Source organism: Petromyzon marinus, chromosome 39, assembly GCF_048934315.1.
Source record: "Petromyzon marinus isolate PM22_M1 ecotype Great Lakes invasive population chromosome 39, UKy_Petmar_22M1.pri1.0, whole genome shotgun sequence".
Lineage (NCBI taxonomy): Eukaryota > Metazoa > Chordata > Hyperoartia > Petromyzontiformes > Petromyzontidae > Petromyzon > Petromyzon marinus.
The window spans coordinates 12188831-12210932 of NC_133705.1; the positions used below are offsets into that span (position 1 = coordinate 12188831).

Here is a 22102-nt window from a genome sequence, read left to right on the forward strand (position 1 = left end):
GTGAGCCCATTTATACTGTTGGGTGGACAGATGTGGGGGGGATTTACGAAACTTGGCCCCATTGAATATGATAATTGGTTTTCCCCTTTTTTCTGGCAACAAAACAGGTGTTAAGATGTTAAAACACCAAACTGAAACCTTTTCCAAGGAATCATGTCTGCATTATACCACAATACTTGTGGTCAGAATGCAAAGAATAAACACTGATAATATATGCATTGTCTTTGAAACTGATTGGTCCACACCAGAGACAGCTTTCTTTTGAGCCTAGTCTCAAAACGGTGTTAGACCAGAGGACGTCAAAAGGCATCCTCTGGTCTAACACCGTTTAACACCGCATTCTGACCACAAGTATTGTGGTTAATGCAGACATGATTCCTTGTTAAAGGTTTCAGTTCGGTGTTTTAACATCTTAACACCTATATTCTTGGTTCTTTCGGTAAAGTCACGTAGAAGGGAAACAATAAAATAATAAAAATATAAAACAATAAAATTTCGACTGCAACACAAGCAATCATCATCAGGTGTGAAAACCACAGCAAGAAAATTTTAAAAAAGTGGCGGTTTTTTAATGTTAGCACCACGGAGAGCGATTCGACAGTTTGTTCAGATGAACGAGTCCATCTATGTTCGGAAAAGAGGAGGGGGGAGACGAAAAATAATGGATGCGGTCTGAAAGCCACCTTAAGCGTGATCAATCAATTAAGACCCGAAATGGTTTATCAAATCCTCCCAATGATTGCTAAGCCAGAATCCATCTTCTCGGTTGAAATTGTCTCTGTGTTTGTATATGTGGATAGCCTCATGAACAAATCTCTCATGGTAGGAATCACATCTGTATGTCCGGAATCACATCTTTCACAGACGGAACCAGATCACGGATTTTATGTAATGTATCGAATCGGACCAGTATCTTGCGTTTATTTAAGATTTTGGAGATATTTTTTGTGATCCCCGCAATGTAGGGTAAAGTGATGGTTTTGAAAGGCTCCTCAAGAGGGTCCTTCTTCATGGTTAGAGTGATAGCTTTACGGATTGTACCCTGGCATCTACAAACTAAGTTGCCTCTGTGGTAGTAGTTACATTGGAGAAACCAAACGACATGTCTCGGACCGCATTCGTGAACACAAAGCAGACCTGAAACACGGTAGGACCAACACCTCAGCCGTGGCAGATCACTGTTATAATTCAGTAGGCTCACATGACATTGACTTCTCCAAGACATAGGTTCTTTGCGAGCCATCTGGCTACCATGAGAGATTCGTTCATGAGGCTATCCACATATACAAACACAGAGACAATTTCAACCGAGAAGATGGATTCTGGCTTAGCAATCATTGGAAGGATTTGATAAACCATTTCAGGTCTTAATTGATTGATCACGCTTAAGGTGGCTTTCAGATCGCATCCATTATTTTTCGTCTCCCCCCTCCTCTTTTCCGAAAATAGATGGACTCTTCCATCTGAACAAACTGTCAAATCGCTATCCGTGGTGCTAACGTTAAAAATCCGCCACTTTTTTCAAAATGTATTGCTGTGGTTTTCACACCTGATGATGATTGCTTGTGTTGCAGTAGAAACGTCATGAGAATTTTATTGTTTTATATTTTTATTATTTTATTGTTTTCCTTCTACGTGACTTTACCGAAAGAACCAAGAATATGAATCCCTGCAGTCACGAAAGCTTTAAATCAAAATCTTAACACCTGTTTTGTTGCCAGAAAAAAGGAGGAAATCTATTATAATATTTTGGTACTGGCAAAGGAGGTCCCATGATGTAGTTGCCCCAATTGTTTCAACTGCCATGCCAGGAGATCGAACCAGTAACCTTTGCACTATAATTCAAGTGTGCTAACCATTGCAACATGGCAACATGGACATAATATCCATTGTAATGCATAACATGGGAAAAAAAAATAAAAGTAAAATTGTATTTGTGTCAATATTCACATCAACATTATGTAGTCAAAACGTCAAAATGGGTAAATGTGACTTATTGTTTGCTTCATACCTTTTGAGTGTTTCCTAGGAAGCAGTAGACCCGGACTAAAGACAGATAGTCATGGGCAGACTCGTAAGCCTTAAGTGCTGCGTCCATTGCTCCAGTACTTTCCAGATATTGAGCCCACCATTTCAGTAGGCTCCTGCACAGCACAATGAACCAGATTAAGCCATGATTTTTCACAAATTAAAATAGCAAATCAATTGGCAGTAAGTCAACCATGAATTGTTTTTAGTAATTCAGCTAAACCGAACGTAACAGGCCTTATTTGACAAGGACAATAGTTGAAAACTTTGAAAAGCCAACAAAAACTACCAATGTTTATTTTTTGCCAAAAAAACATAGTGTTTTTGGAATAACTGTTGTTTTTCTAATTGGCATCTGATTATCAGTACAAATAAGGAACTGTGCTCATGACAGACAAGAACACAAAACAAAGGTAGCATGGCAACTAATACTAAATCCTCCAAATACTTTGGTACCTGAGTCTAGATCTAAAAAAACATCTATAATAAATCCAGAACAAAAAACCATGTAAGCGCATTTGTTTCTGAGCCTAAGTGATTAATCAAACATTGTTACACATGGTGATGCCATTATAAATACGCCACTAAAATAAAAGGGAGACATTAATATTTAATATGAAAGCTGCTACATGTCACCCATCAATCTCAATACACTTATGACATCCTTTAACAATCTCCTCTGTATGACATATATTGCAATTTTAGCAACATTCAATCACCTGTAATATTAAAAAAAATCAGTGCAGTATCTACAAAAACGGATCACCATTAATTGTTACCATTATGGCTGTTTACTCATGAAACCATCGAGTCTCATTACTCTTTATCAGGAGGGTACTACCACGTTTTTCTGCGCTAAATCCCTACGTATAATTCAGATTGAGCAATGTGCGTATAATCCAGTGATGGGAATGTTCATGCTTTCCAGCATAGCACATGCATTTTCTTGTTGTTCACATCGTATACACAAATATGAACGTGGGGAGGGGAGGAGATGCCTCATTGCTCGTGCTGGTGGGATAATTTAATGCGATGCGTTGAGAGGGAGGGGGGATTTTAGAACACATCATGCCTCAGTAGACTCACCCGGCAGCACACACTGTCTTGTCTCCGTAAATCAAATTTTAGTTCCCTGGATTCACAGCCACATATGCCTAGCTTTAATAATGCCATGCAGGACATGGTTTAAAAATTGGGATGCAGGACCATTCACCCAAACAATTGGGAATGCACCATCAATTTATAGCAGTTGGCAGACAATAACAAGTAACAATCATTTGTATTATTGGCATAGCTTTTTTGTACACGAATCTAAAAGCAGCGTGTGTTTGTATATTGGAAATGAGGTTTCCCTTATACAAGGTCAATTACATATCACCAACTAATTATAGGGTACGAAACCCCCCAAATAATAGGTGTCATCAGGATGTTCGATGTGACTGTCAAGCTTTTGTCCATAAGAAAACATATCTTAAAGTGCCTTAGGGGAGCACACCAGTGATGTCACTAGATCGTGGTTAAGTGAGGGAACCCAAGTTTCAGATAAGATATGTATTAATTCTGTTATCCGTGGGGAAAACCCTCTGCTTGTCCATCCTCAATTATAATCTATAATCATGGATAAATAATGAAAATACCATGTGACTCCTCTAGACAAATTGCCTTATCCACAGATGCCCAATTTTTATTTAAGTTTCTGTTTCTACCAGTGGCTTGTTTGCAGATAATGGCAATAATCACAGACTGTACTGACTCTCCCAATAAAATGGGTTATGGACGGCCACAGTTAAGAGGAGTCTCATAAAATAACTAAAATGTGATGCAGAGAAAAACATCCTACTTTGATATGGTTGTTGGCTATATGTGAGACTGAAGAATGGAAAAGATAGAGAGCCAAATGATTAAACACTTTTACAAACAGCCCAGTATTTGATATGTGATGATATATTGGTTCCTCCTTTCTCATTGAATGCAGTGAGTACTGCTTGATAGAGGTTGACATGAAGCAACTTACACGTCTTTATTTTTATTGATATAGTTTTCCAATGCATGTTGGTCTTCAAATAACATCCTGGGAACTTCAAACTTATGTGTTTCAGACTTCTCATAGCTGAAGAATAAACATTAAAATAATTGAAAATATAGCATATAGAGCAACACACCACGTCAACTTTAAGCAAGACTTTGTATATGTTTTTATGCCTGATATTTGCTTGTAAGAATTTGGGTCAAATCAACATTTCCTAAACCAGTACAAAATATACATTCAATCATATTAATATTATTTGTCAAAAGAGATTGTTACCTTTTCCAATTATGTTAGTGTTAAAACATTTTTAAATGCAATACATTATTAATTAAAAAGTACCATGTCAAATTTAATTATTATTCAGACATCAATTTGTATCATGAAAGTATTCCACGAACATAAGGCTCCACTTCAGGAATCCTGTTAAACACCAGTATGCATTTGCCATTTGTGAGATAATTAAAAGGGTATGCATAAGCAACATGAGAAGCATATAAAATAAAATCTTAGAGTAGGACCATGATATGCATTAAAATGTCATATAGTTGAACATATCAGTTGCACGAATAAAACAAATAAACAATTACTCACTTTTACATATAAAAAAACAAGCCCTACTTTATTTGACTATAAAATGCTGAGGGCAGTGATTTACGGCATTGAATGGACTTCAGAAACGTAAAAAGAAATAACACAACAGTGACTACTTACTATGTGATGGCCGCATCAAAGTCCCCTGTTTCCTCGAGATATTTTGCCTTGTTGTAGTAGGTGGTACGAAGGTGGACTCGGTCATTTGTCTCTGCTGTCTCCACAGCTTTCTGCCATTGCCCTGTAGCCTGGTAGAATTGGTTGAGGAGGTCATATCGCTTGCAGCTTTTATACAGTTGTTCAGCTTCATCCTGCAATGGCAACATTTATATTTGAAAACAATGATCAGCTAGCTTTTTGCTACTTTCATGCTTTTTGCGCCAAATATTGACTTTTTAAGTACTTTTTGGGCTTTCATTCTTGAGGCTCTGGAGAGGTATGCAAATAATTGCACTGAAATGTAGGAAGAGGAACACATGAATCAGAGAGCAAGTGCAAATTAGAGACATCAGATGGATTGTTCAGGACTGCAATTGGCTTGGGAAGGACATTTTGCAAAAAGGAATGATGGTGGATAGAGGAGACTACTGATCGAATGTCAGCCAAAGGTGAAACATGCCCGAGAGGATGACCACTGTGGAGATATAGCGATGAGATCAGTTCATACGCAAGCGCCAGATGGACTGCGGTAGGATCATGAGGGATAGAAACAATGTGGAAGGCCTCCATCCAGCAGATAGCACGGCTGTTGTCATGATGATGATGATTTACCTTTAGGCCAAGTTGGAGGGCCAGCATAGCTACTTGTGCCTCTAGTTCAGGCTCTTTTTGTGCTTCGCGCAGGGCTTTTGCGCCCCTGGCATGCCCCATGTTGCCCAAACACACGCGGGCAACGTCGAGCCTTTGTGTCTTAACGCACATACGTGCCATGTTTTCCCAGACCACCTCACTGAGAAAATACAGAAATGCATCAGCGGAACCTTGTCACAGCATGGACATTATAATCACAGTGACATTTTTCAGTCATTTTGCGTTGCCGTATATTTTGCCTTTTAATTATATTTTTCTACGTGCCCTCATTTTCAGAAGACAGTGCCAAGAGGATAAGGCATTAAAAAATGCATGAATGGAAAGTAGTTCACCACTAACCACGGTACAGTGCAGATAAAAACTAGCTGCTTAAAATACAGTATGTGAATTGGAATTATGTCCTAAAGGTGTGATCGAATAATTCATGCTGTGCTTGTTTTATATTCCAGATATTACTTAAAAATATATGTTTGCAAAACAATGTCTAGAGCACATTCTGTCCTACTGACATTAAGCAAGAGGGGAAAAAATAGGTGACCAGTGAATAAAAAAACAAACACATTGTGTTGGGCACTGAGAGCTCCTCTGAGATCCTGAATTCAATCAATGAATGGAATAACATTTTAATTGTACTCTTCAGGTGAAAAATATCTAAATGTTCACCGCGTTATTTTGACTTATGGCAAATAAAAAAAGAGGTATATAAACAATTGTTCATTTTTACATGCAGCAAAAGGGTAAACGTCTGGCAAATAATGAGCAAAATAAGTGGCATAAGGTTAATTAACTGAGCCACCCTAAGTTTTGTACTATGTTTGAACAATGCTAGTCCTGGGCAATACTGTTCATAAGATTTCCAATAACGAAATGTGCTTCACTTGGTACTGTACTGGACACCAATAACATGTCATAAGTTAAATTAAGTTTAAACATGTAAATCTATTAAAAAACCCTGACGAAACAAAATGATGAATCAAAGACACAACCCAAAAAGCAAAACTCTATTCCTGTGGATATGTAGCTATGGTGTGGATTCGTCTGCTGTCCGACACAAATGTTATACTTTTTTTAATGAGAAAGACCTGAAAGTTATTAATTACGTCAATAAAGCACACACTAGTGATGGCACTGAATTGACAATGTGTTAAAATGTACTGGAGCAATGTCACACTGACACCATTAACGTTGCTTAACCTGAACTTTGAAGTCCTTTTCCTCATTAATGAAACTTAAAATTTGTATCAGAAAGCAAGGGATGCAGGCAATAGCCTTTGTACATGTCTATAGATAAGAGATGTTAGTTTTTTAGGTTACAGCTTTTTTAATGAAAACGCTAATATTTTAACATTGAGAAAGAAAAATGTTGACATATCACACTTCATCAAAAATATATACTTTCTATGAGAAATAAACGATTGGAAAAACAAGGTACAATTATTTTTAAAAGGTTGTGTGATTAAAAAAGATATATTAAAAGAGTTAATGCATAATGTTGGTATTTGCAAGCCTTTATTACTAGCTTATAAAACTCTCCAAAAACTGTTATTTTTTACATTTAATAAAAACAGTAAAAAATTTATTTCTGAAACTGTGTGGATATATTATCCACAAATATGATAAGACCCTACACTGGCAGCTGCTGTTATCTGAAAATTGGAAAACGACGGACGTAACCTTCAGACATCATATTCACAACTGGCACATTTATCGTGTCTATAATGTCATTGACAAGACAAAGCAACCCAAGGATCTCAGGCAAGATAAAGTGCCCCAGACATTTTCTCATCTACAGCCATCTGGTTCATCTTATCTGTGACAATCCATTGGCGAGATGAAATATGAACTATAAAAAAAATAACTTCCCAATAATTAATTAAAAGAGTAATTTTTCCCCATGTTTTATGATGGTGAATTGGTCACTAAATATATCCAATAAACGATCACTTTTTAAAGATAACTTAAGTTAGGGGTTTATATTCCAACATAAAATGTAAAACCTGCAGATAAATTGCATTAAGAGCTTTAAAGTAACCCTTGAAATTATTGTCAAAGCCAAGATTTCTAAAAAAAGTATTTTGCATAAGCACTTTCCCATAATATTGTGTGCAGTGCAATATTGTGTGCAGTGCATCATGAGTCACGTGCAGTGCACACAATATGCGATAATTTGCATCGAAGCCAATCACAGATAAGAGGTGCCTCGATCAAGGACTTATCTTGGCCAATGCTACCACATCATACTATCACTTCTCTCCATCTGCCAAATCCCACAACTTATTTACAGTTAACACCCAACCCCAAAGGTCTGCTCATATAGACCACCATCTGGTTTAAGCACTATCGATTTACACGGTGTAACAAAAATACAATTTGAATCTGTTATTCGTTTTTCTATAATGAATAGAGTAACCGTTTTACTAGTTGTATGTTGCCATACAATACCGTATTGTATTAGAGGGATTTTTTTAAAATTAACAAGATGATCAAATGTTCTCACTTTGCCTTCCCTCTTATCATAGCAGAAAAGAGACATTCACTAAAATACTCTGCAACATTGTTATTCTATGTTTCATTGAAGCATATGAAACTGATGAGTTAAAGCACATCATGTGGAAATGGTGTGTGAAATTACGTTGAACAAATGAGTTCTGCAAAATAAAATAAAAAGTGAATTGGAGAATGCCTTGAAACACTTACAAATGGTAGGAAGTCTCATGTTTTAATCTTATTGGAAAAAAAAACTTCCACTCTCATAACGTATCCTTTTCAGAGAGCAGCAACATCATCTCTATTGCGTAAACGTCATGAACACAGCCTTGCGAAAATGCCCGCAAGTGTTGAGTGCAGACATAGTTAATTGCGTGGTACCTTTTGATAAGTTTGATGGATTTGAAGGCCTCGTCCATGTTCCCTGTGGTGAGGTAGTAGCTGAAGTTGAGCATGGCTTCGCGCGTTTGCTTATCGCATTCTTCCAGCCCCACAAAGTCGCGCATCGGCCTGCGGGCAACCATTCTGGGCACATTAGAAGGTCCCTGGCTGCCTTCTGCCTCCTCAACATCATCTTCAGATTTCCCAGCCTAGAAGTAAACAGACATTTTGTAACCATTCACGGCAATAACCAACGCAACAGGGATATTGCACCAATTTTCTCAATTTCTCATTTGCTATTTTTATGTTTGTAGGCATGTAACAACGCAACAACCCCGACTGATTCGATACATTGTCATGATTTGGGGCTCTGATTTTATTCAATAATTTTATTTAAACATTGTTTCTATGATCTCACTTGAATGTTTTTTCATCTGTGTGGAAGTTAATAATAAAAAAATAGCCACTCGTACCATGTGGGGTTTGGAGAATTACTCACTATTACTAAACATCATGTTCCAAATGTCCCGTACAAATTTCCTGCCGGATACTCATGCTGTAATACAGAATATGCTGGCCATAGCTCCTCTAAGGCAATACTTTGAATGACAATGAGTATGTGCGTGACACAGGTGTGCGCAATGTCATAAAAAATAAGTTTAAACAAATCAGAAACAAAACACTACCAGTACTTACAAGAGGCTTGAAGAGAAAACCTCTCCGAAAGAGTAACTGAACATACAAATGAAAAAGGACAGAAAAGGTTAAATAAAATAAAAACACTCTGGAGGCATGGAAATGGTTAAAAGAAATAAGTAAGGAAAATGATTATTGACTGAAAGGGAAAGAGTAGAAATTAAACAGTGGATAGCTATGTTGAACTTCTTTCGCACCGTACGTAACCCCTTGTGCTAATTGGAGGTGTGGGAGAAACACAACAAACTAAAAAAATATATATAGCAGTTCTAAAGAAATTAGTTTTAAATCTAGATTTGAAAGTGCATAGCTCCAGTGGCTTCCTAATATCGGAAGGAAGAGAATTCTAGATGGCCACAGAAGCGCATCTGAAAGCACGCGATGCAGTGATCGTCTTTGATGGTTAACCAAACGCCGCTGCGAGGATGACCAGAGTTTGCGTGATGGTTTATGCTCCTTGAAACGAATAAACAGGCACAGTGTGAGCAAATGCCAGTGTGGTCTCAACAGTTAACATGCAATCAAATCAACTATTGGCGAAATGTTATGAGAAAATATACTACAGCACGTTATTGCTCAGTGCTGATGGCCCTCACTTGTTTATTTCCCCAGAGAGCTCTTGTCATGTAAGCTAAGGTGGTCGTTTGATGTTATTAAGTCACGTTCATGGAAGGGGTAAGAAGAGGGAGGAGGGATTGCTATGTGACTAATAAAGCATGTGGGCGATCGGTCAGTGACATTTGCACTTGTGTCACAAGGCCTGGCCGCAAGACCCTTGAACCACCACATCAAAACTTAATGTTACATTCATTTTACATGGCACTGTGTCAAAAATCAATAAATATAAATGTAGCGTTGGTACATTTTCATAACAAATTTAATCTTGCAGGGTCAAAGTGTTATAAAGAAAGAGCGAGAGCAAAATATTACATATATAAAAGGTAAAAACATTCAGCTAACGCTCCAGCTTTGGGCATGTCCCCTTCTTTTCTGAGTTATAAACCTGCATATGCAAACTTACCTTTGCAGAGGAAAGAGAGAGTGAGGCAAAGAGTTAATGTTAGTTTATGAACGCCTCCCTAATTAATCAAAAGACTGGTATTGAATTCACCTATTTCAATGTGCCCACAAAGCCAATCTATATTAAAGCTGATTGTAAGTATAATAATGTACAGCTCTTTGTCAATCCACTGCTGGATATAGGCCTCCCCATACTGTGTTGGAAGTCATGGGGGTAGATTAACCAAACTTCACCATACTGGTCAGGGCAGGATGGTGAAGGGAAGAAGGACTGGCTCAGGTATCACTCACCACTGACAGAAGCCATGGCCATGTCCAACTGGACATCTGTGAAAACGAGCTTCATAGCTCATCAGATTCCTCCAGTCTAAATAAACATTCTGATTCTGGCCAGGAGTCAAACTTAGATTGCTGGGCCCACAGCATAGTGGAATTAACCACTAAGTAACTGACATTAATTATAACACTGTTCGCAATACACTATAGCCACGCAAGAATGTACTTGGAATTTTTTTGTTACCGAGTCTAAAGAAACCTTGTTACTTTTTCCCCGTTTCTGTTTTAAATAAAACAAAAATTACAAAAAAAAATCTGATTCACAAGACTACCGAAAAGGTCACCCTGAAATTTAAAAGCAATTCCATTCCTAAGGTTTTCTGTGATCATGTTACCCACTAACATTTTTTTCAGAAATGACTGCTAGAATAGTGAATTATTAATTACTTGATATTCATTAACTGTGAGAGGGTACATGAGCTCAAGATTGCTATTAACTTTTTTATTTGATATTTTACAGTAATTGGTTTAACATAAAAGGGCTTGAAGAATATTTTATAATGGCGTTTACATTTCATCCTTGATCACAAAGAACCAGACAGAGAGGGGGTAATTTTAGAGGTCAATGGCTGAAGTAGCGGACGCCTGCAATTTAGAACTTTGGAGGCAATGGTTCGTGGATTACTGATATTTGCGCTACTCTCAAAGCCGCAGGGCTACAAGGTCGGCGAGATTTGGCTGTACAACATATGATTTCTTGAAATCAATTGCGTGGAGTGTTATCTTCTCGCATGTGAGAGGGCTTTTCCAGGTAACCACCCACAAGCAGTACACTAAATAATGGAATTGGTCAAATAGCTTTATCTGCCTTCTCCCTCCAACCTCATGCAGTTCCTTTAATGTCCAAACAACCTCTCTCCATGTCCAATTCTCCTTCTAGCTAACCAGCCACATAAAATATTTCATATCTCTGTTTCTGCACATTGTCTATTAAATCCTTGTTTCACAGGGACAAAAAAAAACATTTCTTGAGCATTAGAATACCACTCTGTCCCACATGCTGAATCACCTTGCCTCTCTGAGGAGTTATCATTATTCTCAAACCTCATCGGTTCCCTTGAATACAAATTGCTCACTGTAAACAAAAAATTGTATATCACAGACTGAAGAGACAATGGAAGAAAATCTGAAAGCTCCTGCCGGGTCTGAATCAGACCTCTACTCTGCTATGCAACGAAACAGTTCATAAATCCAAATTGTATCGCCTTATATAGAGTCCTAACACCCACGTGTCATCATGCCTATAGGTATATTAACGGCGACACTTCAGACATAACCAGGCAGGACAAGTTCTTGACTCACAGCATTACTGTGGCTGTGATTTCAGTCATAACAAACTTTACAATGCATAAATGATAATCTGTGAATCTCCACAGATCTCTTGACTCCTACAGTTTTCAGGATTTATGGATGACAGATAGACATTGATTGTACTTTGGATCATAAAATGTAGGTTTTTGTAATGGAGTATCATATTGGTAATTTTTGTTATTATTTGTGTGTGCCTTAACCTGTTTAACCTTATTGTTTTTGTAAAACAATTACAAAAACCAAATAGATACGTGGACAATGTGTCCTCCATGTAGCTGTCTATCCACATAAAAAAGTAGTTTCCCCTTCAACCCCACAGCCTTCTGGTAGTTAATATTTTCAGCAGCATTAATTCAGTACAATCTGGGCGTGTTTGACATTCAAGGTTTTGCATGCTGAATCAGGCTTGCTTAAAATATTCTTATTTTTTTTACGTATAAAAACAGATAATATTAAGGTGACATTATCCACAATGAAGCTAATGAATATTTTGAGCAATGTAGAAACCTGCTCATGTTGACCTTTAAAAAAGAAATAATATTGTAAACCTAACACTGAAACAATAAAAAGGCTGCATTAGCAGAGGTTCGTGTATTCTTTCATCTTGCACAGATAAAATATCTCACCACATTCCCGATTAACAATGCCTTTAAGTCAGAATACTGACTTATATAAAGTATGATTTAGCATTTTTACATTCCAAAAATGATTGTGAATACGAATCTCACCTTACGAGTGAAGTAGTAGTAAGGCACCTGCATACCGAGTAGAGCTTCGTGAGCTTCAGCACGTGCAAAGCTGTCTTGCAGGAGAATGCCGTGCTCCTGACTACAAAACATAGTCACTACCACTACCTCTGGCTGCTCACGTTCACAAGCACAAATGAAAGCACACACACACATGACCAGCGAGAAGGGCTGGTGAACTTGGTAATTTCAAAACCATTAATGATGCAAACATCCAAAATAATTGTAATATAATTACAACCATATTCTTGGTTCTTTCGGTAAAGTCACCACGAAGAAGGGAAACAATAAAATAATAAAAATATAAAACAATAAAATTATCACAACGTTTCGACTGCAACACATTAATCATCATCAGGTGTGAAAACCACAGCACGAAAATTTGGTTTTCACACCTGATGATGACTGCTTGTATTGCAGTCGAAACGTCGTGATAATTTTATTGTTTTATATTTTTATTATTGTATTGTTTCCCTTCTACGTGACTTTACCGAAAGAACCAAGAATATGAATCCCTGCAGTCACAAAAGCTTTAAATCAAGATATTACAACCAGTCATAATGAAGGTACTACTAAATCATACTACTATTGATTCATTTGCAAGGTATTTGTCATTCTGCTTATAACTCAAAGAAAAAGTACAGGGATATGCTATACACCATAAATCATCAAAAATTGTAAGTTTTATTTGAGGTGGTGTGACATGACCTTGGGAGTGGACAACATTTTTAATGGTGGTTGGTTGTGAACTCTCGCGAGAAACTCCTCTTGACTGATGGTTTCAATCCAAATATGCATCACACCACTACTGATTTACTTAAAGCTTTTGTATTCATTACCGTACAACCTCTTGTGTATTGAAACACGTTTGCTTGTAATTCCGCTTTCAAACTCGAAAGCCAAAAATAATGCATGAGCTCCCTGTTCACACAAAAACATTCCTGTGTATATGACTGCAGTAGCTAAAACAGTGCCAAAGTCACCACTAATGCTAGTTTAATATAATGGTAAGCAATCAACATTATACTTTCTTTGGAGAATGGATATTACTTAAAAATATGGGTTCAAAAACCATCTCCAGATGTATCTGCAGAACTAGCCATACATCTACATTCTATAATACATCTGAAAGAGAATAAAGTAATAACTGTGACCATACTTAGTATACATTCGTATATAGCACTATAAAGCTTTACTACTCACCGATGAGAAGGGAAACAATAAAATATAAAAAATATAAAACAATACAATTCTCACGACGTTTCGACTGCAATACAAGCAATCATCATCAGGTGTGAAAACCACAAGAAAATTTGAAGAAAAAACCGCCACTTTTTAAAAAAATTCTTGCTGTGGTTTTCACACCTAATGATGATTGCTTGTGTTGCAGTCGAAACGTCGTGATAATTTGTTTTATATTTTTAATATTTTATTGTTTCCCTTCTACGTGACTTTACCGAAAGAACCAAGAATATGAATCCCTGTAGTCACGAAAGCTTTAAATAAAAATTTACTCACCAATGGTTCCAGATTGGCATCTTTATTATTTGGGCCAGAAACTGCAGCAGGCAATGCAGCCTCACACACAAATAACCTTGGTTCCATCTGATCCCAGTACTGGCTGACTGGGTAGCGTCCAAGCATGTACTTATCTTCACAACGCTTTCTGCACCAGGACACACAGAAGTACTTACTCAGCAATGTGTGCAGAAATCTGACCAAACTAATTTGGAAAAAGTAACACATTCCTGTTGGTAGAAATGAATTACTTATGGGTGAAGTAATTAGTTGGAACATTAATAGCTAGTGTTTAACAGGGTAATCCTAACATTGTACATACTGAGGCTACATACTGAGGTTTTAAAGCGAGTTTTCCAAAACAAATCTGAATTTGAGAATGGGCCTTCTATACCTTTATTGCAGGTATCAGCTTGAAATAATGTGGAGGGAGTACATTTAAGCAGTAATGTAAAGAGTACAAGAGGTTAAGAGGTCATTGAACATATCCCCTTCTTTGGTTCTTTCGGTAAAGTCACGTAGAATGAGAATAAAATAATAAATTGATAAAATAAAATAACACAATAAAATTATCACGACGTGTATGCTTTGACTTTAACATAGCCATTTCTGTGACCAGTCACAAGCTAATCACTCAGCTATTTCAATGCTAAATTCTATGCTAATTCCTTTGTCAAGGGGTGCCTCTGTGGATGTGTATGCTTTGACTTTAACATAGCCATTTCTGTGACCAGTCACAAGCTAATCACTCAGCTATTTCAATGCTAAATTCTAAGCTAATTCCTTTGTCAAGGCGCTTTGTTTCTTCTCACACAGCTTAAAGGTCACGATCTGAGCGTGGCTTTGTTCGCTCCAGTGCTGTCCTCCAGACAGTCTCGTCCCTTCACCTGATGAAGGCCGCTTGTGTTGTGGCCGAAACGTCGTGAGAATTTTATTGTGTTATTTTATTTTATCAATTTATTATTTTATTCTCATTCTACGTGACTTTACCGAAAGAACCAAAGAAGATGAATCCTTGCAGTCACGAAAGCTTTAAATCGAAATTGAACATATCCTGTTAACAGAGTGGTATGTGATGGAAAAAAATAAACAACTTTCAAAAAGAAAAGAACTCTACTTTATTGTTAAGACAGGTAACTCACTGATGCAGGGTCAGAAAGCTGAACTTTAACAAACTTAAAAATAATCTCATGGCGTTTTGAGTATTGGGGTATTTTAATGCTAGGAATTGCGCAAAGGGTTAGAGCAAGCAATTTCTTATCTTATCTTAGAACAAAGCAATAAAGCATTCAAGATTTAATTAGGACAGGAGATTTCAAAGCGTGGCGCACATGTGCTTTGGAGTGGTCTAGAGGTCAGGAGCCATAACTAGACGATGGTAAGGTTAAGACCTATAACTAGATGACCCTTCGAGGTAGGATGTTGAGAATACAAATGCAGCATCGAAGAGAAAGAAGCTAATGGCATGGTGTGGTGACTTCATTGGCATTGGCTGTGAAGACATCTTGACTTTGGGCTACTAGGCAACGACCCGTGTCTTCTGCAACATTAACATGAAGTATACTTTCATGAGAAGATGAAAGTTATGAAAGTTGAGTCTGGTAAATGTCTCAGCCAGTCTGCACTTGCTAGAGAGTTGTCATGATATAATGGGCAGCATGTGAAAACTTAGTTGGTAATTGTCAATCTTTGTTTTAACAAATAGTCTTTGTGACGTGGTAAGATTAGATCCTTGATGCCATATTGTTGTGCAGTACAAATGTAATAGTAAATAATAGAGTACTGTATTGTAATATATCTATATGATATTTAATCACGTAGGTGTCATAGGTTACCTGTTAAGGCTCCCTTCTTCATCCTGAATTATTTCATCATTCTCTGTGTCAGACCGACCATTACTCAAGTCATAGTAGTGCAAAGTGTCCATCTCCACGTCGTAAAAGTAAATCCGTGGATCCAACGAGCCATCAGCCTGGTGGAGGCATTTTAAATGTCAGCGTTATAATCTATACATGCAGTATATTCCTATCAAGTTCAAAGGCAGTGGCACGAATAGAGCTTTCAAACTGCCATTTAAAAAGAAAAATGTATATACTGGAGTTTAAAATAAATACAATGTTAAGCCTGCATTATTTTGTGATTAAATTCAGTAATTTCAAATGCTTATATAGTACAGAATTGTATGTGTACAGCATGTATGACATTATTTAATACCGTTATACTCCACAGTCAGTGATACCACGATTAATTTAATACACGGCACACATCTCTGTTTACAATCCTGATCTAGAGGTGGACGTTTCACATTCTTCTGGAATGAATCAGCGTACCCTATAAATAGCACTGAAAATGTCTCAATGCACACAAAAGTACTGGGCTGTACTCTTCCGCATTAATCACCAAGCGGCAGCATGGTGACGAAGGAAAGATGGGTTGTCTCAAATCCCTCTTTGGATTAACTCAAGGAGCCATCAACCTACCGATTGCGAGTTGTCCTCTGCCAGTCAACTGGCCGTATTATACATTGTACGACAATCATTATATATTTCGATTTAAAGCTTTCGTGACTGCAATGATTCATCTTCTTTGGTTCTTTCGGTAAAGTCACGTAGAATGAGAACAAAATAATAAATTGATAAAATAAAATAACACAATAATATTCTCACGACGTTTCGGCCACAACACAAGCGGCCTTCATCAGGTGAAGGGACGAGACTGTCTGGCACTCCAGCGCTGTCCTACCAGACAGTCTCGTCCCTTCACCTGATGAAGGCTGCTTGTGTTGTGGCCGAAACGTCGTGAGAATATTATTGTGTTATTTTATTTTATCAATTTATTATTTTGTTCTCATTCTACGTGACTTTACCGAAAGAACCAAAGAAGATGAATCATTATATATGTTTTGCAGGACTAGTGATGTGAGTAAAGAGTGGTGGTAATGCTCTCATACCTAATTTTTCTGTGCAATGAACTGGGCTTACCTTGTTGACCATGATGCTGACATGACTCCCTGTGTAATTAACCTTCACTGATGTGACGGTTGTGAGGCCAGGAATCACATCTGCCAGGTTTTTAGCTCCACACTGCTGCTTAGCCTCCCTTTAAAAGAACCACACAGAAATGAAATAGTTTAATTGCAAAAGCATTAAAACAGACTCAATGAAATTACAAAAGCGAGCATTGTAATTGTGGCCATCGCAACAGGAGTTCCTACTGTCATAACAATATTCGTGAATTGAAGCAATGTATGTAAATTTTAAATAACGTATCTTTGTTTAGTGATACTGCATTGCAAATGGTGTATAAGGCCAAACAACATAACATATTCGATAACACTGCTCTGAAAGGAAAAAAGAAACATCATAACATTTTTCTGTTGTTTAGAAGAACCACTGCATGAAATAGATCATATTTACAGATTTTCCTTTTAGGCCAGTGTTATTGCCAAATATGTTGATCTTTTCAATAGCATCAAACGTTATTTATGAAATTCAGATTTTTTTTGGTTTTATCAATTTGCATACAAGTTGAAAGAGAATAATTTCGTATGTACTTTTTCCTTTCATTACACTGTATTTAATTTCTGACAGTTTTTATGAATATTTAATTTCTCCCTTTGCATTACAAAGATCAACCAGGTTTTTATTCGTCGCTGATAAAATGCAACTTTAATAACGTCCACAAGTAGGTGCTTTCATTATCAAGCGGTTATAAGGTTTTTGAGTGGTAAAGGTCACCATCCACCAAAGGGACAATTAAGCGGTTAATACTGAGCATGGGATTGAAGGTCGATCATGCAACGTGGCCAGCGAATAATATTATGAATGATTTGACAGCTGCCATAAACTATCTTGCCTCTTAAATTGAGTATGGTTATAGGGACAACAGAAAAGAGGCAATGGAAGTGAATTCCAAAGTCGAGCAGGTTATATTTGGCATTTAACCAACTCCTGGGTTAATGTGATGAGAAGGCACTCCTTTATGTCTTTTCATTATCTTCGGGCATTCACCATGATTAGAGGCCATCCATATTTTCTGCATTTACTCTTTCTTTGACTGTCAAGGTATGTTTCCTCGGGTAATAACCCGCACACGGATGAAAGCTGATGAGTGTGAGAATGAAGCCCATTTTTACTTCAATGTTTTTTAAAGAAATGTATATGAACCGAACCAAAGGACCACAACTATTTTATATTACATGTGTACTCTCACATTATTTGCGTCACACATCACAATGCCATTTAATATTCTTGGTGGCTAAACATAAACCGCAGTCATGAATAAGCCGCAGTGCGATTGTGGCGACGGAACCAAAACTATGGACCATATAGTTGTCTTCATTTGGAGGAATAGTAAACCTACACAAATTCTCTCCCAAAGCTCTCTCGTGGCTATCAGACCTCGACATTGGCGTTTAGCTCCTGAACATATTGCCATAAAGAAAGAATAGAATAGTCATGTATACATTATTTTTTTCATACTCAAAGCAGCTTGATATCTGTGAGCCAGTTTGTTAGAGGGTATCTGCCTTGTCGTTTCTGCAGGCGATCATTGAGATGCACCCTCAGCTGTAATGTGGAAGTTAGAGAAGAAGAAAATGTCACCCACTATATCGTCTAAATGTTATGCAACCTCAAGATGCTGATGAATAACACAGTAATTCATATTCTTAGTTTTTTCGGTAAAGTCACGAAAGCTTTAAATCAAAACACAGTAATTGTCGTGTATAGGTAAATAACAAAAATACTCAATTTGGGCTTTTGTCTGCAAAATGAATATGTAATTCAAGTGTATTGCTAAAATAATTGTGTGCTATGGAAATCATTACAGTTGCTATTTCATTGCACAAATAGTCGACAATCTCTGTAACGTAAAATAATTTTATTGGTAGCCTCTGCTTGTATCAATAACAAAATGCCTTATGGGTGCAACATATGTGAACAAAAGCTTAGGCTCATCCATTGATATAGTAGGTAAAAATTCTACATAACTGCATTTTGAATTCATAATACACACACACACAGGTATTTAAAGATAGGTTTATAGAAGGATGAGAGTCAGTTAAAAAGTAATGCTCACTTGAATTCTGGCTATTGATGTTATAGAATCATGAAAGGAGTAGTTGAAAAGGTTATACATAATTAGCGTAAGCTACCCCACATGTCTTGTAAACACGGCTATTCTCTTTTATTAAGGAATACATCTTTTAGGTGCACCATGTCTGAGAAATTACGCACACTGCACAAGCCAATGTTCATTTGTCAAAATTGATCATTGGTGAAAAAAATTGCAAGTTGCATTCATTATTGTGAAGGAAACACGTGGGAGAGGTGCTAGTGACAACTCCACAGGGGTTCATTAAGCACAACCCCCATACACAAAGCACAACATAATCATTAGGGGCGTTGCGGAGAAATACTGACAAAATAGATAATCCGACGATACGTCTCCTTTATACATCTTTCTCTCCACGTAAAATAAAAGTTTATTTTTACAAAACCATCAGCCACACGGCCTTCTGGGTGTGCATCATTTCAGCAGCATAGATTCAAAACAAGCGAACTTGGGACCGGTCTGACACACAGTGTCCCATCAAGAGTCAGGTTTTCTTGAATCAACGTTGGTGAACTGCCAGATGATATAGGCAAGGTCACTTTCTTTAAGATGTCACAGTCCTAGTTCGAAGCAAAATTATAGGTTGCCTATTTTGAATCAATGCTGCTGAAACGATGTACTCCCAGAAATCCGTGGAACTGATGTTTGCATAAAAAAACCTTACATTTTCTTGGTGTAGAGAAGATTATAAGGAGGCGTATTGTCTGCTTTTATCCATTTTGTTCCTCATCTACATGATAATTATCTTGTGTTGTGACTGATAAAATCATGTACTAAGTGTAAATGTTACTGAATGGGGACCTTCATAGTATGTCATATTACTAAAGAGGTGGTAATTAGTCATATGTTAGTCACACATTCAGAAATTTAAAAAAAGTACAGAGCTCAAGTGAAGACAAATAATACGGGAGATTGCACTGCTTAAATCCTTCTGTGTGAAAAATTGTATTTCATTGGCTTTCGTAACTCATTAATCAGAATTAAAATTACCATGAAGTGAATGATGAGATCAACTGTCATCGATATTTAAACTGGTTGTTCAGATTAGAACCAGTGCAAGGCTATGCTCATTGTTGCTCAGATTTCCATGGGGGTGTTCATGATTCATTGTGTTTCCACAGCTCAAATGGTTCAGTCAATATAGAGTGCTGCAAAACTATCTTTCAGAAAATGCTTCAACCAACCAACTTACATTTGTAATGTGTTCATAATGTAACAAACGTATATGAGCACATAATTACACTGGAGGAGCAGGAGGTAACGGGAGGGACAGAGCAAGGGAAGGAGATAAAGGAAACAATTATGGAGTATGAAGAACACGGTTGAATAGCAATGTTTTGGAGGGAGACTGGAAGTCAGAGAGAGGACCATAGGGAGTTGCCTGTGGAGGGAGTTCCAGAGGGTGGGAGCGTATTGGCTAAAAGAGCAGCGTTTTTCCGTGACTTTTGTGTTATTTTGCAGTACAATCCGCGTTCTTGTGGGAATGTTGTACCTAGTCTCCTGTATGAATTTGGATCGTATTTTCTTGCTCAGAAATCTGAAGGAACACTGGCACACTAGGGTTTGTGACCTTAAACTCACGTCAGTCAAGGGCAATTGTGTGTGGCATTCATAAGTTACCACAGCACAGCCAATCAGTGATTACTGTAAATGTAGACAACATCGTGGAGTTCTTAAATTGTAGGTTTGTTAGACAAACCATTTGTAATACAACAGTCTGCATTACTTTGTATAGTGACCCTAATGTTCAAAATAAAATAGAGAGGTCAGTTAAGAAACCATAAAAATGTGTAGTGAGCACAGTACCTCCGAGAAAGGTCGTACACTTTAATGTGTGCAGTGTCTGTTCCAACTGCCAGGAAGCTGCCACATATGTCTAAAAATACAGGGTTTCCCTCCACTTCACTAAACTGCAGCAGTTGCTTGACCGTACCCTGAAAGAACAAAAATCATAAAGTCAACCGATGTGAACATATTAAATTATGGCACCTGACACATTCATATTGATAGATATTTTGGAAAGCCTTTTGTGGTAACAATATTTTAATCATAATGATAATCATTTATGTTAAGCGCATCTGAAATCCTCACAACTTCTAGAATTTATATTATTTTTCATTAATTGGAGGTATGAGAACAATGTGTACAATAACTGGCAAAAATTAGGACTACTTCATGCATCTACACTAGGGTGCCACTCAAAATGCACCCTCTCAATTACCAGCAAAATGTCGTACTCAAACTGTAAATGTTGTGGATTCACTCTTCAATACACCGGTGGGCTAAAGTAGTGAACTAATTGTCTTTTGTCAACGTGACACTTTTTGGCTGATTGGTCGTGTCGGGTGGTGGAGGGTTACGACACATTTATAAATAACGCGATCTACCCAAAAACCTTTATTATGAATAATACTGGTCGGGAAAGCCTACGTGTTAAACTACTATCCTCGTGATTTCATTGTGCATATATCTTAAGATTAAAAAACATTTTCAGATGAAGAGTAGGACATTTTAGATGTCACACTTAATGAAGTAAACACGATACTTTAAAGTAGGAAAAGAGGAAAAGCCCCTGAACCAGATGGAATAATTGTGGAGATTCAACCATAAAATCAGCTCATGTGCAGGAGCCACATGGATTTTTGCACCACAAAACTGAGGGAAGGAGATATTAGGGAGGCCTTCATCCAGCAGATCATGAATAATGATGATGACCATCACCCAGCAGCATTTAGCTTGCTTACCTGTAAAGTTCGAACCTGTACCTTGTTTGGTTCCACCGTATAAACGTTTTGTTCAACCACAGCAACAACTGAAGACTCTGAGAAGAATGATCCTGTGGTGAGACAACACATCTTTAAAAACCATTGAAATGAATTCAATTGTTCAAATTTAAAGAGCTTCAAAAGTATAACACAACATTACGATGTAAATACGATGAAAAACGTACAGGGCATTCATAAGGTATCATCTGTTATTAATAATAATTTAGACTTGTACGTGCAGTTTTTGCTGACAAAAAGTCTAATTTAAC

The 22102-nt window shown here is 37.3% G+C and overlaps 1 protein-coding gene across 2 annotated transcripts in view; it reads right to left on the bottom strand.

Moving 5' to 3' along the window:
• IFT140 (intraflagellar transport 140) overlaps positions 1 to 22102 on the bottom strand; it is a 50647-nt gene that overhangs the window by 14197 nt on the left and 14348 nt on the right. For both annotated transcript variants that reach the window (XM_032968253.1, XM_032968254.2), the window contains exons 12-22: positions 21813 to 21904; positions 20875 to 21002; positions 16935 to 17052; positions 15789 to 15925; positions 13954 to 14101; positions 12418 to 12549; positions 8327 to 8535; positions 5420 to 5597; positions 4769 to 4959; positions 4043 to 4138; positions 2012 to 2144 (exon numbers count right to left, since the gene is read on the bottom strand). In XM_032968253.1, coding sequence (XP_032824144.1) covers positions 2012 to 2144; positions 4043 to 4138; positions 4769 to 4959; positions 5420 to 5597; positions 8327 to 8535; positions 12418 to 12549; positions 13954 to 14101; positions 15789 to 15925; positions 16935 to 17052; positions 20875 to 21002; positions 21813 to 21904 — 1562 coding nt within the window. The remainder of the gene's footprint in view (positions 1 to 2011; positions 2145 to 4042; positions 4139 to 4768; positions 4960 to 5419; positions 5598 to 8326; positions 8536 to 12417; positions 12550 to 13953; positions 14102 to 15788; positions 15926 to 16934; positions 17053 to 20874; positions 21003 to 21812; positions 21905 to 22102) is intronic.